Below are 18,887 nucleotides of genomic sequence, written 5' to 3'. Positions count from 1 at the left end.
GTAAATGTCACTCAAGCTCACATCCTGCCCTGTGCTTTTCAGTGTTGAGTCTTAGTCTTTGATACATCATACATTTGGGTGTAAAGGTCAATCAATAGGTGCGCTAACGTGGAGCTACGGGAATGCAGTCAATGTAGCACGAGTATCATAGGTTGCAATAATTTCCTCTTTAGTGGGGCTGGTATCTAAGGATTGTCGTTTTCTATAATTTTCATGATGGAAATAATTCACTCTGTGTTTCAGTTTTTCTTCTTACTAGCAGTGGCGCATAATACAGTTGCCATCTATTTGTTAGGCACTGACCGTCCTTTATCTGTATGTTGTAAGCAGCAACATCTGAGTGGTTACAGGTTTGAATGGACTCTTCAGTGCAGTGTCCAAGTGCGGATAGGGAAATTGTATCATATAACAAAGCAGTTTGAATACAGCCTAATTAAAATGTAGAGTGCACTTAAAATCAGTCTGACATCAAAGGTAACAAAATCACAATTTTATAATTGTGTAGCCTGAACACGTTCATGCTAATGATTGTTGTGAGTAAGAGAAAGAAGCTGCACTGCACCTTCTGTCTCTGTTATAGCAGGCCTCTCATGTTATGCTAAAACACAGATGGCTTGTGCCGTCGCTCTGTCTTGGAAATAGGATTGGGGGAATAATGTTATCAAACCATTAATCTCCTCTGAGTAGACAAATGGATATGTCATGTTACATAATGTTATTTGCGTTAATTGATCTACATCTTGTACTCAGAAAAATTCTAGCATTTGTTTTTTTTTTCCCCCAGTTTCATTCTGTTTGTTAGTATGCTGTCTTGTGGAGCACATTTTAGGAATCTTTAGGTTAACACTGTTCAACTTAAAATCAACAAATTGTACACATGGAAAGATTAACTCAAAAAATGAAAAGGCATGTGCCCCCATGGTCCATTCCAGCCATGTTGATTGGTTGATAACTTCTTCCCGTGGTTAGGGTGAGTGCAGGCTCCAGCTGGAGGCTCAGCGCATCAGTCTGTCTCAGATCCATTCTGCCCAGCTCGAGCTGCTCCAAGAGCAGACGGACGCCCGCACACACTCCCTGGAGCTGGAACTGCGGCACTTGAAAGAGCACGGTGGCGGAGGTGAGTAAATGTGTGGTTGGGTGGGTTAGCCTTTGTGTGCATCTGTATTTGTCGCAAGGCAGCAGTTCCCTCTGAATTGCTTTTGATCCATCATTCATAATGTTTTCTGGACTACCTGCTATTCTGAAAAAGGAAAAAAAGAATAGGATTCTGGTTACCTAATGTATTCAACATCATCTTTATGCTTTTGTGGTTATAGCTGGCTATATTTAATGTTGAAGCTGTGAAGCTGTGTTTATACTCGGCTATGTTTATGCAAAACGTTTATACTCAGCAATTGATTGTGTATAATCTTCTACCTATTTTTCTCAGATGAGCCAAAAATCTTCAAATACCAACATGTGGTACAAGCTGTGTCAGAAGAATGCAATGAGCTAATACTGGTAATTATTACAGCCTAATAATTATCGTTATAATGTCTAAAGCTTTGTAGATTTCACTGAATTTTGTTAATGTGCATTGCCAAGATTACCACAACATTTTTAAATAGATTTGTAAATAATGGATATTAGCAGTGTGCTTTGTTTTTCATCAAACTTTAACGTTCAACTTTGTTTCTGCTCCTCCTTCAGTCTTTTAGAAAGATTTTTGGTGAAGAGCTCTTGGAGTGTGTCTCTCAGGCTGATGTCGAGGGCCGGCTGGCCCCTTCAGTGGAAAGACAAGAAACCAGTGATTCCACCTCTGTCTTACTCGAGGCCAGAGGTGATTACAACATATGTTTTCATAAGGAATATAATTATAATATACAACAAATATCATAGATATTGTAACCCAAGTGACTCCAGGGATTCCTAGTGAAAGCAGCACTGAGTCAGCGAGAAATTCACTTTGTACCTACAAAGTGCATCTACCTAAGTATCTATCGCTGCATATTCAGAACCTCATCTCCAAATATTCAGACAAAATGACACAATTTCTCCATGAGGATCACTAAAATTTCATCTAAGCTAGAAAAACAGTGTTGCTTTCTCCCACTGTAGAGCTATACAGAGATCTTCACCAGGTGAAGGAGAGGATTGAGCAGGAGCATGACCGGCTGTTGCAGCTCCAGGCTCTGCTGAGGGCTGATGGGAGCAAGGTGAGGTTTTACAGATCTGTAGAGTTGGTTTCTTTGAGGAACAGAGAGGAATCATTTTAACTGAAGTTACAATACAACAACAACAACAGAATTAGGGCTGCAACTAACGATTATTTTCATTGTCGATTAATCTGTCGATTATTTTCTTGATTAATCGATTAGTTGTTTGCTCTATAAAATGTCAGAAAATGGTGAAAAATGTCGATCAGTGTTTCCCAAAGCCCAAGATGACGTCCTCAAATGTCTTGTTTTGTCCACAACCCAAAGATATTCAGTTTACTGTAATAGAGGAGTAAAGAAACCCGAAAATATTCACATTTAAGAAGCTGGAATCAGATAATTTTGACTTATTTTTCTTAAAGAATTACTCAAACCGATTAATCGATTATCAAAATAGTTGGCGATTAATTTAATAGTTGACTACTAATCGATTAATCGATTAATCGTTGCAGCTCTAAACAGAATTGTTGGTCTCCTAGATGATGGCGATGCAGATGGCGTACGATGAACTGAAGAGTAGCAGTGAGAAGGAGATTTCTAACCTACGTATGCAGGCTGTCAGCGTAAGCCCCTCCTCATGCAAAGGTAAATCTGGATTTACACTCTGATTCCCCTGTCAGGAAAGTCAAAAGCAAATAAATCACGTGCTCATGTTATTTGGTCAAAATACAGAGGTGTGGAATAACATGGCAAACTGATTGAACATCTTTATTTGGTAGGCTTAATTTAATACTCTATACCAGTAAGCTGCAGTGTAACATTCTCTAGATTTCTACTGCTGCTCCACAGAATTTTGGTTAACCCTGATTGATGACTGGCATGGCACACATGCACTCTTTGAGCACATGCTGGTGTGTGTGTTGCACAGTGCTTCTCAGCACCTGTGGGCGACTTCAAAGAGAGAAATCAAATGCTAACACCGCCCTGCTATTCAGCCCACTACTCCTCTAGTGTTTACCAACCAGGCTAGCAATCCAGCCTTGCACATCTGCTCTGTAAATTTAATTATGTGGAGAGACAGCAGTGCACATTTTGCACACCGTGCATATATGCTTTAAAATGTAGATCTGTAAACTGCTAACATATGCAACTTGTAAGTCTTTGAAAGAAGATGCTGTATCTTTATTTATTTGTTGTATTATCCTCATTATGTTATTTTATTTGTTGTATTACCTTCACTACTCTCTATTTGCTCAATTCTTACTATATTATCCTATTCTTTGCCACTGCAATGGCCCAGTTTCCTCGCAGGCAACGTTAATGTTTCATCTAACCAAATGTAATCCTCAGTGTTATCCAAGTAAACTACTATATTGAATTTCACATTTCACCTCTGTTTTGGCTAGATCCGGAGGAGCCGGCTGGCGGGCCGTCCACCTCCCTTTCCGGGGATCTGCAAAAGCTGAAGGCCGAAGCCCAGGAGAAGCAGCTCCAGCTGGAGGAAAGGCACAGACAAGAGATGGAGCATCTGAGAGCCTACTACCAGCAGCAGGCTGCAGAGACTGAGGAGCGCTATGCTACTGAGCTCTACATGCTGGAGCAGCGTCTGCAGGAGGTCACAGGCACTCAGAGCCAGTTCAGGTGATGACCCTGGAAAAACACATGATGACAATTTGTTAATCCTTTATTGTTTTTTCCAGGTTTGTTTAATCTTTTCCGGAAGAGATGTTTTCCATTAAAACCATGTAAAACACATTCTCTTATTCTTTTATGTATGTATGTATGATCATGTGTATATATAATCACAGACCTGGGCAAATGCATATGTAAACCCTCCTTACATAATGTAGATAATGATGAAGCCACCTAGAGTGTATTGTAGGTGGGCAGTGGGCTACAGGAACCATAAAAGGTGACTTAAATTCGTCTCATGAGAAATTTGTGCTTAAAATAGACCAAAATGTCTCCCCTTTCTTCCCATAAAGACTCAGTGAAAGATATCTCACTTAACTTGCTCTCTGTAGCATAACATTTTAATTAACATCTCTTAGACAGGCTGACATGTTGTGCTGGGAGACTGTTCCCAACATGTATACAAAGTTGTGTTAATTAAAATAAAAAGGCACAATGATTCCAGAAAGTTACAGCCAGTATGCTGAGAAATTCAGTTTAACTACAATGCCATCATTGCTTCTTCATTTTTTTGTCCCCTTCTTAAATGCTGTCTAGTCAGTTGTTGCTGTTTAGCATTTGACTAGCATTGTCACCAGAGTGATGCAGCCTCCCACTGTTCAGTTAGCATAACTCCCTCGCATTGTCCTTTTCATCAGAGGAACTCATCACAAACTGAGCTCAAATCGTTGTTACTTTTTAACGACTAGAATTGGTTAATATACTCAGACATTACATTTAAATAAAACACACTCACTGCAGATGCCAAGATCAGCAACATGGTGTTGTTTCTTTCCCCTTGTGGAGGTTAGTTTGAAACAGATAAAGATCTATTCTGTTCTGTCTCTCTCCTATCTCTCCTGAGATTGGCATAGGAACAGTTGCTTTGTTAAGACTATCTTCAATTAAATTATTTAATTTCTGTTCCGCTGTCACCATCGCTTTCTCCATGATTGCGAGTGATGCTTAGATTTCCCTTGATTAATGCTTACAATCAAGATGTATAAAATGTGAAATTGTATTAATGTCATTTCATTACATCAAGTAGCTTGGATTTGTTCACGGAATTGAATCCATTTAATTTCTTTGACTAGCTGCATTTTAGTAGTTGTGCTTCACTTGTTTACAGTGCAGTACATGTGTTGGAAGAATAGTATTAGCAGACTTAACCACCGCATAATCTAGTGCAGATGAATTTGAACTTTTAAAAACGATTTGATGCTAATGGTCTGCACAACCTGTGTAGCAGGTGGAAGCTAGCTGATACCCGTTCCACTGACAACAGAGCCTTAACTAATGAAATATTTACTAGGAGGTTAAAAGCATTATTCGACTCCTGTTGCTAGCCTACTAACCTATAAAAATAGGGTTTCAACCATTCCAGATGGCTTCCTGAAGGAAGTGAATCACTGAAGCATTGCAGTGTTGAATAGGACAGAAGATGAATGGTATCTCTTATTCATGAACCACACAGTACGTTGGATTGAATGAGGTTTCTAATGAACTTCAGTGCTGCACTGAAGTGGCAAAGATATTAGGGGTTTTCTTCTCACTTCAATGCATAAGTAGTACATGGCTGTCCCCACAAGCATGAACCTGTGTATTATTCATGTCTCACTTTGTATCCTATCTTGCAACATAACAAATTACACAAAAATGAAAATATGCAATATAGGGAGTTTATTAACTTTATTCTTTTTATTGTATACAGAAACAATATGGAGACCACTCACATTTCTGACACTTTATTTGTACATGTATTAACTTATTTCTTATACTCTGCCAAAACCAAACCTCATCGATGTGTACGGATTTCACTGAGATGCTACTGCCCTCTACTGTTTACTCTACTGACCTCGTAAATACAGTACTTTCACCACTATGGTTCTCAGTGGACTAAGCTCTTACCTTGGATTCTCTTTTGTCTGATTATGGCCATGTTCAAGACAGACCGCTGTTATATCACATGAGGAATCAAATTCCCTTTTTATGAAAAATGATTCCCAGGCATAAAAACATGGAATCAAATCACATATATCCAGATTGTTTTGAATATTTCAGTGAACATAACTCCAGTCTTATTAATGCATGCAATGGTGCCAGTTTGAAGAGCAGTGTCTTTGCTATATGTCATCTCTTCAGCTGGTATTCTCTATAGCAATTTCTGTATGGATATCTCATTTATCATGTGCATACTCTTAATTTATACTTGCTTAAGATTTGTATGTTTTTAAGTCTTTGCATGTGACTTATATCCCTACCTCTAAATGCCATTTGCTGTCATTCAATATCAAAACCAAATTTCAGACATGGCAAACTGTGCTGTAGCATAATACATAGAGGAGATCATATGACAGAAACATTTTTTAACCTCATATGTGGTGATAGAACGATTTTTGACATCCTGTTTTGTCTTTCAGCCTGTCCAGTGTTGCACAGTCCGGCTCCGAGAGGGTGGAAGAGCACAGAGAGGAGCTAAAGGTTTGGCTGCTACTTTTTGCCCTTATCTAAATCTGCCATGTCACACTCATCACGTCCCACCACAAGCTGAAATGTGTATATTAAGACGCTGTGACAGTGAGGGGGAGGGAGAGGGGGGCACTTGCAGCCTTTAGGCTAAAACCTGCCCTAAATCCCCGGCTTTGCTCCAGAAGCCACAGTTTGAAATGGCTCTATATCTGAAGGAGCGTGTTATAATAAGGGTAAGACGTTACATAACCCTCCAGTACAGTGTGTTACTGGTGAACCGAGCGTGCTTACTCTAGACTCGGCGGCGGCATGAAAGGAGGATTCTGTCTTGCGTGAGTGAACCGCGCTCCATTTAAGTCGCCTCTCGATCACCGCCACTCCAGCTTCCGTCCTCTCGTAGTTTTGTCATTCTCTCTCTCTTACTCCAGCCTCCCTCAGCTGATGTGTGCTCAAGGCTCTTGCATCCTCACTCAGATATCAGAGAGGAAGAAGAACAGAGTTTTTTGATAGACTTTTAGATATGTCTGGATTGGAAATGCAGAGAATAAGCGTGATGAAGGCATGAAGCGAGTGAGAACTGAAGAGGCTGAATCATGGTAAAACAGACAAGACAGGGATTCAGTACCAGACAGACTGGTAGTGTATTAGTGGAAAAGTGTGGGGCTAGTATGATGCAAGGCATCTCTTTATCCTTTTTATCATCCCCGGGGGGTGGAGAGAACAGAGTGGTGTATTTATCACTGGTCAAAGAGTGGGTGGGGTTAGCTATATGTAGAGCCACTTAGGGACTGTTTATTTTAAGAGCAGTTCCTAAGAACTCTGTATTTTTCCTTAACTTCTTGTCTTGTGCTCTGTCTTATTTTTACTCACTCCAATCTGCAACTTGTGAGTTTCATCTCATCTTGCAGCGTTTCCTTCTTTGCATTTCCTTCTTTCCTTTTCCTTTGTCTTCATTGATACATTAATCCATACTCATCCACGCAACCATCCCTCTCCTGTGGTCCCTTCCTCTCTGACCCTCTCTGACCCTCTCTTCCTCTTTTCTGCGTTCTCTCTGAGCAGCAGCTTGGTGAGGAGGAAGCATCAGAGGTGGGCGCGGATGCGGAGCTGCACCGGCCTGCCAGGTCTTCGGGCCTGACGGTGCAGCTGCAGACACTGAGGAAAGCGCTCTACCACAAGTATGTCCAAGAAGTGGCCGCTCTCAAGGAGCAGCACAGCAGCGAGCTGAGGAGACTGAGGGAAGAGAGGGAGCAGGAGAGGAAAGGAGAGGAGCGTCCAGAAGAGAGAGAAGACAGAGCAGCACTGACTAAGGCTGAGCAGGACCTCGGCGGGATCAACGGGGCCGGACGCTCCATCGAGGGCGCCAGGGCAGCGGGGCAAGTCGTGCTGGAGGAGAAACAACACCGGGAGAAAGTGGAGGAGGAGGTCGCTAAGGTAGGTAACCACTGGACTGATATTGCTCAGAACAGTAATTTCTTTGCTGTATTCACATTGTATTTTCCTAAAAATTCGATTCACTTGTCAAATCAGAATCAGTAAAACTCCTCATTAAAGAAATCACAAAAATGTGTAGCACACCTGAACGAGGTCTTCGAAAAGGACGATGGCAACACAGATTAATTTATTTTATTTTTAAGCAAAAGGAATGTACTCTGCTATTATAATGCCTGTTTCTGTTACATCATCATATACAGTACAAATTAATTTTTATTAATACTAATAAAGCTAATTATTAGTTTGTTTACCATTGCTAATTGCTAGTTGTGTAGACCACTTGGAAACCAATGAATTGATATCCCACTCTAATAATAACTGTACAACTAAGACTCTGGAATGGGCCAGTTATCAAGTCAGTGACACAGCAACTTTTGTGGCAACTCTGAGCAAGGATTTCCTTAAATGCTTTTATCACAGCAGAATATCTTGCTGCCAGCAAACTTTTGAAAAGATATTTGACCCTGTGCCTCACTTTGTTGCCTGTTGCCGGGAGCCTTGCACATCAAAGATTTGTAAACAAAATTGTATCAGCACTCTTAGATGTGTAAGTGCTCTGTTAAATAGAATCCTAAGGCGCATTATCTTTGGCTCCAAATTTTCCCACAGGCCATAGTTCAGATGTCAGTGGAGTTCGCCCAGCAGACTGTGCTGGCTCGTATCAACAAGCGCGCCTGGCAGACTACCTCGTCCATGCAGACCCAGTCAGAGGAAGAAGGAGTGGAGGAGCGGGAGAGAGAGGAGCGGACTCCCAGGGCCTCTCCCACCGCGGGCTTCTGGCTGGATGAAGTGGAGAGGGAGAGATTGGAGAGGGAGCTGAGCGAGAGGACCGCCGAGGTCCACAGGTTAAAGGAGCAGCTGCTGAAAACTGAAGCAGGACCGGAGCAGGTCAGTGCAGCTGGCTGGCCTGTTATGCCATGATCGCATTAATGTGTTGAATGCGTTACTCTCAAATTAAGTTTCATTCATTTCAAAGGAAAGAATCCATTACTGCTGCAGAATTCCATTGTGGATGCATTGTGTTCTGATGCGTGTTTTGCATGCACTGGATTTAATGTACATCAATTATGCATGGGGTTCCTGTGTAGAAATCTGCAGCAGCATGTTTCTATAGTTTGCAGCAACGTTAATGCATTATGGGTAGAGTGAGATCCCGAATGAGAGGTCAGCCTATGTGTCTTTTTTTTTGTCTCTAATTTCAAAATATTCAACCGCAGGATTTCTTTAAATTAGAATATAGGCCTTATACTTAAACCAACAAGCCAAACAATCATTAAAGTCAGTGGGACTTCTTAAAGGGTAATTGCAGCCCAAAAGTAGCACAAGACTACCTGAAACAAGACACACACACACACACACACACATACTCAGACTCCTATTTAAGAAGGACACTGCATCCTAACACTGCTTTTCCTCTCTCTTGCTTTGCTTCATACAGTACATTTATGACCTGAGCTTTTTATTACTGATGTAAGGGACTTGCTGACATGTATTCACACAGTTCTTTAAATAATCATACTCAACCACAATCAATATCAGTAGACAGATACTTTGCTGTGTGTCTCTTACAGCAATGGCAAAATTTTGGAAGGAAGCGTATTTGTTTATCCGTTACCAAAGAGCAACATTCAAGATTCAGAAGCTTGCATATTCATTACTTGTGCATGCACTGGTGTACTGTTAAATATATTCCCTCTTTAGAAGTGAGGAGTCTTAAATTTTCTCATGTTACCAGGATTCTTTGCCAAAGCGCTCCTCATGCCTTGAAGACCTAATCCCAGGGCCAGCTAGGCTTTTCACTAGCCATTTATTGCATGATTAGGCATTACCCGCGCCATAGCAGAGGCTGTCGGGTTCAATGTTCTTTATGTGATGAATCGTTCCAAAACACTCTTGGTAATGGTGATTCACTAATTGTAATTCATTAAACAACTTGCTAAGAACGTTCTTGAGCTACAATTGGCTCAAATGAGTTTTAAAGATGTCAAAAAAATTGTCTCTGCACTCTGCGTGTCTGATATATGCTAGTCATCCTTTCTGTTAAGGTAAATAAGTTTGTCAATTATATGATTAAGTGGAATACCACTCAGTTGAAGAATTCATATACAGTATGTTATTTTTATGGTATAGAACAACCCAGAGAATTAATATGAGCGGCGCCACCACAGATGTAAAATGTGGAGCTGCTCCATAGAGAATAATGGTAAAAGTGACTTGGATAGAATCCAGTGGGATTTCCTGAAAGACTACTACAGAATAAACCTTATTTTGGCATAAAACTCAAATATTCTGTATATATTCTTTTATTCATTATTGATGAAGCAGCTCCACATTTTACATCTTGACATTGCAGGATTGAGTCTTGAGGTTTCTGAAACAGCTTAGATCCTCCTGGATGGAAGGCTTTGATAAGAGTATATTTTAACTAATTCTAACATGAATAAACTATTTTGATATTTGTATGTGGCATGTCATTGTACATGTGTGTTCCATGTCTTTGAATGCAGTGAAATGCAAGCGTTTATTAAATTGACACTTTCTTTAGATATAGTGTTGAGCCATAGATTATGTATTTGGTTGCTGAAGATGTTAACAGACTTTCTATTCAGCCTTCAATTGTTACATAAATTGTAATCCATTAGATATACAAAGTAATATTAACGTAATCCAGCATAAAAGTTTGATTTGTGTAAGAGAATTTTGCACAGTAGCACATACTGTATGTTGTCTGTTAGACAGGATGAGTGTAACAGTGGCTTTCAGAGTGGCATTCAGTGTATGGTCTTATCGGTCTAAAGAAATGATTCTTTGACTGAAACCGGTGCCAGTCTCTACTCATCTGCAGTCTCTACACAATGCGGTGTCTTTGAGAATGAATTGATTTTCTGTGTGGAGAGGCAGAGCTGCATTTCTGCCTCTTCCCCAAAAGGGGGCGCTGCCTCCTCCACCAGTCCCTTTGACTCAGGTGCACCTGTTGCCATAGCAGCACAAAGATACTAGTGTTTCTCTCAGCTCCAAGGGAGTTAGAAGTGTGTTTGTGTGTTTGTAGTCTGTGTGCTTGTAAAAGGGGAGCGTGTCTACGCGCCTTGCTGTGCCTTAGTTGAATCCACTCTTACTAATGGTCATGCATAGAGCCACACTGTCCCTCGGCTGCCTAGTGTTTTCAGGAATCTTTAACAAACTGTAGCCTTTCCAATGACGGGCCTGCTGTCTGTGTTCTCTCTCCTGCCTGTCCAGGCTTTACAGAAGGGAGAAGCTGGGAAAGAGGAGGACCCAGAGGGGCCGCGAGTAAAGAAAGCTGATGGGAGCAAATTGTCATTACAGGATGAAGGGGACTCCTCTAATCCGGACATTATCACCACTGAAAGGTAGAGGCAGGAATTATACATACATACTTTGAATTATGCTCTATTCTTAAAAGGACATTCTTAATCTGTACAGCTATTGATTTAGTTGTGCCTTCATACTAACCGGACGTGTTTGTGTTCGTGCTGTAGAAGAATTGGGAAAAGGTTAATATTGATTTCCAGTTGCAGCCAAAGCTAGGCCAAATTCCCATTTTGAGGTCTGTATTTTTGTTAAAGGGTGAAATGTTTTACAACTGTGATCATTTCAAGCCTTCCCTTTAATTAAGATTTCTTGCATGAATGATATATAAGATGCTCTCCTCCTCTACTGTGTTAGTCATTGATGGCACCGCACAAGTTCTCATAACCAACCACCAGTCCTAATTTCTTAACTCCTACCTTCTCTCCTGTCAGAAACCTCTTGCGTAAGGCCAACGAGAGGCTTTGTCAGGTGCTGGTTGACGTCCTGAAGACCACAGCGGCGGCGGAGGAGACGATGGGCCTCCACATGGAGAGTCTGCGTCAGGCTTCCAGTGGAGGGCAGCAGGCCGCACCGCCACACTCCTCCACACAGAGAGCAACCTGGCAGAGAGGTGGCACAGAGCCCTTCAGACCTTATACTGCAGGCAAGTCACATCACGGTTCAATTAATGGGATCAATTAAATATCATTTGTCATTATTAAGGAGAAAACTAGTGTCTGAATGTACTGGCTGCTAAACTTTTCCAGAGCTCCATCACAAAACAGACAGTTAAACTTACAAAATATGACTATGCATGCATTCACTCACTTGAAGGAGCACAATACCTCAGTATCTGGCTTTAAAACTATTGCTGCGCTCTTTAAGTAGCTTGCCATTTAGGTTGGAGTTGTCCTGAAGGTCTTGTCTGACTGGGTCATTACTACTGACAGTGGTGACTCTATGGTAACTAAAGACAGCACAGTCTCAGGTTAACACATTAACCATTCACAGGTCTTCTAATACTTTGCCAAGACAGTAGCTGCATATATTAAACTGAACTATAGTAGTACTAGTTTGTACTGCATAGTGCTCTGGCTGTTTTCCAGCCTTACTACCACACACTTTAGGGGTTCTTATACATCCAGCCAAGGTTTGTGCCAAATACTGTGTTCCTTTCCTTACAAATTTCAGTTTTGGAAGAGGTTTTCGGGGCAGCTAAAAGACCTTTGTCAGAGAAAATTAGGTTTGCACCTCTCAACATTTTCTTGGTGTACTGCAGCAAATCATTTCAGGTTCAGAAAGTTTCAGGATTACAGTTACTGTCTCCAGTGGATGTAGCATTCATGGACTATTGGTGCTCTGTGTCAAACACTGGAAAGTTAAATTTCCACACAATCCATCACAGATCAGCAACCAGAACAAGTACTTTTGAACATACAGTGATCAATGATCATGATTGAATGATTCATGATTAAAGACTGTGAATCCCTTGACTTCTTGCATTTTGTTGTGCTACAATGTAATAATAATGCATTTATTTATTTATTATTTATTCTTTTTGTCTGTAATCTATAAAGAAAGTTGTATTCTTTCAAAGTGAAAAGCAAATTCTAGAAATTATTATAATCTAGAAAGTTATGAAATTCAAATAAAAGTAAAAAACTAGCAAAAGTATACACACCTTCATTTTGAGCTAAAAGGTGTCACTGGTGAGGTTCTATGCTTTATGTTAATGTTGCATAGCACAGATGTCACTGGCAAAGTGGGAATAAGTCACATACACAATACACATATGTGACCAAACACCATGAACCCAGGCTCATTTAAATTTACAGGAGACCCACTTTATATCACCATTTTCTATCAAAATGCACTTTTTTATATTCAGTGATTTATAATTTACAGTAAACAAGTAATTCTTGACTCTTAATATACCATCATAAAGCTCTGATTTCAAAGATCAGTAGTTTATGAAACAGTATATCCCGCAATGAGGCTGTTTTTACATATTGGGTTGCATATGACTTCTCATTTTCTGTAGGACCTGCTGTCATTTCACATATTGTGATGTTTGTTGTTGTGAAGAGTAACATTCAGCTTTATGGTGATATGGTGTAGTTGACAGTCATATTGCCGAGCAACTATCAGAATATATCATACTGAATACCATATCAAAACACAAAGGACTGAAAAAAGACTGAAATTGTGAAACGGAAAATATGTAGGAACCATGTTTAATACTACCAGCATAATGACTTGACCTGCCTCTGCCGTTCAAAAGACCTGCTGTTCTGTCCTGCTGTATCAGCATGTCCTAATATGGAAATTATATCATATGATAAAAACTGTAATATAAGGTAATGTTTTACAGACGGTGCCACCTAATATCATAATTGTCCTCTGAGAACGTGAACTTAGAGGTTACATGGCCAGATAGTTCAGTGAGAATGAGGTCAAATAAAGTAGCTTAAGGGCACAGGTGCATGAGTGGATGTGCTCCCTGACCTACGACCCAACCACATCAACATATTTCTAGCATTGCTTTGTATTCTGTTATTTATCTTCTGTCATATGAATATAAGCCAGAGGTGGAGTCTAATTGTGACCAGCATATTTAGCATATTTTTTACAGTCTAAACTTTTCGTTTCTATAGATTTAAAAGCCAATTAATTACTATTTTCATGTGAGCTTGAGAGTAGCTTGATGTTTCTGGTTATCGCCACAGAAACATCAGCAACATTTCACCATGTTTTTTTCACAGTATCTTGTTTTATCTGTCTAAAGCTATTGGGTTATAGGTAAAGCTATAACTAAAATCAGGAAAAACAACTGTAAACTCCTCTTGGAAGTTGTAATAGGCCTACTATTCATAAAATGTCTGAGTGATCTTTAGCTTTTAATCGGGAGAAATTGCAATAACAACATTGTGTGTGTGTGTGTGTGTGTGTGTGTGTGTGTATAATATGTGAGTAATACATTTCTGCTATTTCTTCCTCTGGTCCCTACACAGAAAGTGGCCAGGGCAGCGAGACTGGCACAGACGAAGCGAGTGTGTGGTCCGGGGAGACGGAGGCTGACGAGGGCCTGGAGATGTCCCAGCAGATGATGGACAGCCTGCTGCTGGGGGCGGAGACTCAGCTGGAGAACGAGGAGCACCTGATGGGCATCAGCAGCCGCCTCCAGACGGCTTTGGAGAGGATGCTGATGGCCATCACCGAGACCACCAACCAGGTAGGGACCAGATGGGGTCGGTGGTTAAAGTTCTCATTTATGTGCACACTGTCCCTTTCATCATGCCCATTCGCATTCACAGAACTGAGGGGCTTGATTGACGCTCTTCTCATTTCCTTCTTTTACTGCGTATCGCACTTCCTGCTTTACTTTGCGAGGCAGCTAGATTCGCAAGATCACGATCACGCGAGAATCCATCTTGCCAGGCTTCAAGTTATGCGTTTGTGGCTGAACCACAGCGGTGCGGACCAATCAGCGTCCTATGAGGGCAGCTGGGGGCGTGGTTTAGGTGTGGCGACAGCGAGAAGCGACTGTTCATTCACAACAATGGCGGCTCCTAAAGAGGCTAGCGTAGATGCTGCTGTAACATCAGTTATTTCTGAACTGGAGAGTATTTCTTCATTGAAAGAAGAGCAAAGAACGGCACTGAAGCCTTTTCTGGATGGAAAAGATGTTTTCGCTCTTCTCCCGACTGGCTTGGCAAGAGTTTGTTTATATGGTTCGTTGATCTGATTGGTTGAAGTTAGCCTGTGATAGACGGTGATAGACAGATGGTTCATCCAATCACCTGCCAAGTATTTTTTGAGAGTGCCTGCCCTTTTCCAAACAGTTTCCAATGGCGACTTCCCAGATGGTTCTGTGTAACAAACCATCTGGCTAGTCAGGTTACTTCCTGCTAGCTTACCTAAGAAACTCTTAATGATGTCGAACTTAACTATTCTGGTTTATGAGAACTAATGTACCAGAAAGACTGGCAAATGTTTAATGAAATATGCTGCTATATATCAGCAAACAGGTAGCCATACTATACTCATAAATTGGACTTTAATGGAGTTATGATACAGCAGAATTGTACACTACTTTTTATTTATTTTATTTTATTTAGCCTTTATTTTCCCATTGAGATTCAAAATCTCTTTTCTAAGGGAGACTTGGCCAAGAAATGGCAGCAGGGGTTACGCAATAAAACATACAATGCAGTAGAAAAGGCAAATACAAAAATTGTAAAATATGTACAATAAAAAAGATCACAATTTAAATCAGAAACAGGAGCACACATCTTGCATGAGACTGTGGATAATTTGCATGAACTGATTTAGGGGAATAAAATGGTCAAGCTGGAGCTTCGACTGGAGATTGTTCCAGACCAGGGGGCAAAATAATCAAATGCCTTTTTCACCAAAAACAGTTCTGATTCTGGGAACTTAAAGAAGAATGCAGGACTGTGATCTTAGACTACCCTTTACTTTGCCAAGTAATGTGGTCTCCTAGCAGGATGAGGCATGAGTTATCAACAAGGCCTGAATATTCTTCACGCACAGTCCTATGGTGTTACTGCATCAGTCTGTTTGTGCCTAGAAGTTACCAGTGAAGGGAAAGCTCTAGTGACACATGTAGTCTTTGTTTAAACATAAACGCCCACACACAACATTGTTAAGCTCCTATAGTTTTCCAAGTCTGTTCACGGAGGCATAATGGGGATGAGACTGCAGAATTTGGCTGGTAACAAAGTTGGCGTGTCTAGAATTCACACACAATAGGGCTGTCTCATTCCCAGTGGTTGCCTATAGATACAAGCTGTATTTACATGGGGCTTTTGTCTGTCCAACCAGCCTATCCTAATCCAGTTGGGTAGCACAACGCCGCCCCCTTAGGCTGCCTATGTAGTGCGCCTCCTGTGTCCAGTGTCAGCCCAGAGAGACGGAGCAGTCCTACTTTAACCAGGCCATCGAATGTGTTACTGTAACTGACTGCACAGCACATCTTCCCTTTGGCTCAGATTCAAGCATTACTCACGCTGAAATGGGTTTTATCTTGGCTATCTAAAAATAGCATAAACAAATTTTCAGGCCAAGCGTCAGTGATGTTGCAGCATCTATCTGAATCACTGAGTGCATGTTGGTTGCTATAAAATCAATTGAATCCTATTCTTTCTCTCATATCTTTGGGTTTTTAAGGATGTAATTCACCTCCTTATTTTACAGTATATTGCACCTACTTAGCCCTTTCCTGAAGCATCTAAGAATTTATGGTTTCTCTTTGTTGTTATTCATTTTGGATCAATTTTTATATTACATTTTTATATCAGTGTGTGTCGCATGTCAAAGCCTTGTGTCGGGGAAATTCTGATTAAGTTCCAACATGTGCTAAAAATGCAGCATTAACAGAATGAAAGAAGAAAAACATGCATATGTGTAACGTTACCTTACCTTACAATGACATACTCTACATACTTTACATACTCTACTAGCAAAAGATTGTTAAGCCGTCACTGGACAATTAATAAAGATCCATTCTGTTTACGAGGGGATTACATGCCACACAGCACATCTCTTCCTGCTACACACAATTACAATGCCATAAACTTGTAATCAACAAATCTTCTAATGGTTAGGGAAATGATTTTCCTGTCACTATCGATCCGGTGTACATTAGTCTTGTTAGTGAGCAACGGTGGATCAGCTTGTCTTGCCTGTAAAGCAGCGGCATGAATAGAGATTGATGTAATGAGCCGGTCAGGAATGTTGAGTGTCTTTGTTGCACTAGTGTTGTAAATTATTTGCCGGGGAAAGGTGTTCGCTGAGTTTGAAGGTTGACATGCCAGACAGGAGGAGGGACCTAAAGGAAGCATGTCAGAATGCCTTAATCATTTCTTTTGCGTCTATGTAGAACGTGAATCCGGTTTGACAAGCTCTCGTGAGAAGGGTGTGTGTTGTGTGTGGTTACGTGTGTGTATGAGAGAGTGAGAGAGAGAGAGAGAGAGAGAAAGAGAGAGAGGGAAAGAGGGAAAGAGGGAGGGAGTATGTCATCTATTTGCAAATCTACCTGGCCCTCTGGCCCCAAGGGTTGAAGCCACGCCTGCATCCCTCCCACTTTTTCTGAACAGTATCCTGCTCTATGCGATTAATACAGGAAGTGAAGGAGAGAGCCTGGCTTCTGAGGGGGGAAAAAACCCCTGGAACTCTGGGATTTCATATTTTTAAGCATGTGCATTGACAGAGGCAAAGTGAGTGTAACAGAATGACAGTAGGCTGCCTGAGGTAAGGAAAGTGAGAGAGGGTGGAAAAAGAGAGGAGATTGGTAAAATATAGGGCAGTTTGATGTTTAAAAGGAGAGAGTTGGAGCTAGAATGAGTAAGAGTAGTGTCATGGTATGAGCAAGGAGCAAGCTTTGGAGAGAGGCTGACGGCAAACCTGGGAGGACGTGAAAAGGAGTGAGGGAGCGACTTGGATCCGACCGCTGTCATTTCACCCTTGGTTGACTGCTGCTTGGACTAAACAATTAAGGGGGGCCCCTGGGAGGCTTCCCTGCAGGTCACGGTTGCTACGGCGGCACAGCATTGTTAATGAACCTCCAGAGAGAGAGAGAGAGAGAGGGGGGTCGAGAGGGAGTGAGAGTGCTGGAGCAGACGCGGGGGTGTGAGCTCTAGTGAGAGGCAGTGGTTGCGCTTGAAAAGAAGGTCAGAAACCACGAGAGAGAGAGAGACGGGGCAGAGATCTTCAGAGAGGACACGGAGAAAAGAAATGATTGCCTTTGTGTTTACTTACCTCCCTCGGCCGTGCTCAGGAATGCCCCGTAAGCCACCGATCCCAGCTGAAATTTCCACCTGCTGCCGAAGATGACATTTTTTTTTTTGGAAGCCTTTCCTGCCACAGAACTTCTCTCCGTTTGCTCGGATGATTTCTCTCTCAATATTTACCTGGAACTTGTTCTACCTCAACCAGGCAGCATGTGATTGAGATGACGTGAATTTCACTGTCTCCTAATGTTGTTTACTCTAGCTGTGTGCAAGGCAAACACGTAGAAACTGTTGCTTGGAGCTACCCACAACGTTGCTCACTGCTTTTTTCCCCACTGGACCTTATTCTGATTTGTGGTTGGACGGCTAGATCAGCTCAGCCTCAAACTCCGTGGCAGATGGAAACCCCTTTTGATGACTCCGGAAAAGGAACCCCGCCATAAGGAGACGAGCTGGGACGTTCTCCCTGGATCCATCCCTTACCATGGATTCCTACCGTTCCTACTGGAATTCAAGCTTGCAGAGCAGCATGTGGGTGGAAGGGGAGGACCAGGACGTGTACGAGGTGGAATCTCGTGTGCCCCTTCCCCGGCCCTTTCCCCTCTCCAGCACCTTGAACGAGAAAAATGCTGTGGTGGTGCAGACCCAAATCTCGCACGTCAACCACAGATCCAACGGTCACCTTCTTAAGGTCATATCCAAAATCTCCCTGCCCACTCCTCCCTATACAGTAAGTTTGTACGTGGCAACACAGTTCTGTTGTGTTGGGGCTCAATTTTTAGCTTACAAGTATCTCTCGCGAAATAGAATAAAGGGTATTGACTGATTTTTGAGTGACTTGGATCTGTTTTTCTACATCACAGTTCTGTAGATCAGATGTCAGTTGTGCTGTTGAGGTGGTCTATTTATGTATTATGTATAATTTAAAACACATTCTTCTACGTAGGTGTTCAGCGTCTCTCCCTTTGGTTCATCTGTAACAGTAGGTGAAAGATTGCATGACTCCTGTATGGCAGGGTCACGTTTCTACTTCCTGATTGCCATTATGTTACAGTGT

At 41.6% G+C, this 18,887-nt stretch overlaps 1 protein-coding gene across 1 annotated transcript in view; it reads left to right on the top strand.

Annotated features, from left to right (window-relative positions):
• Positions 1 to 18,887, top strand: part of LOC139642576 (A-kinase anchor protein 9-like) — a 71,738-nt gene that overhangs the window by 24,058 nt on the left and 28,793 nt on the right. Inside the window, exons 12-23 of the mRNA XM_071517475.1 lie at positions 970 to 1,117; positions 1,430 to 1,500; positions 1,690 to 1,819; positions 2,098 to 2,195; positions 2,675 to 2,780; positions 3,542 to 3,776; positions 6,227 to 6,287; positions 7,338 to 7,709; positions 8,379 to 8,657; positions 11,007 to 11,137; positions 11,531 to 11,742; positions 14,090 to 14,310. Coding sequence (XP_071373576.1) covers positions 970 to 1,117; positions 1,430 to 1,500; positions 1,690 to 1,819; positions 2,098 to 2,195; positions 2,675 to 2,780; positions 3,542 to 3,776; positions 6,227 to 6,287; positions 7,338 to 7,709; positions 8,379 to 8,657; positions 11,007 to 11,137; positions 11,531 to 11,742; positions 14,090 to 14,310 — 2,064 coding nt within the window. The remainder of the gene's footprint in view (positions 1 to 969; positions 1,118 to 1,429; positions 1,501 to 1,689; positions 1,820 to 2,097; positions 2,196 to 2,674; positions 2,781 to 3,541; positions 3,777 to 6,226; positions 6,288 to 7,337; positions 7,710 to 8,378; positions 8,658 to 11,006; positions 11,138 to 11,530; positions 11,743 to 14,089; positions 14,311 to 18,887) is intronic.

The sequence above is a fragment of the Centroberyx affinis genome, unplaced genomic scaffold, assembly GCF_046629955.1.
Source record: "Centroberyx affinis isolate AG114_WGS23_722 - 3 ecotype Tasmania unplaced genomic scaffold, CSIRO-AGI_Caff_v1 ptg000046l_1, whole genome shotgun sequence".
Lineage (NCBI taxonomy): Eukaryota > Metazoa > Chordata > Actinopteri > Beryciformes > Berycidae > Centroberyx > Centroberyx affinis.
This window is presented reverse-complemented; position numbering and strand designations above follow the sequence as displayed.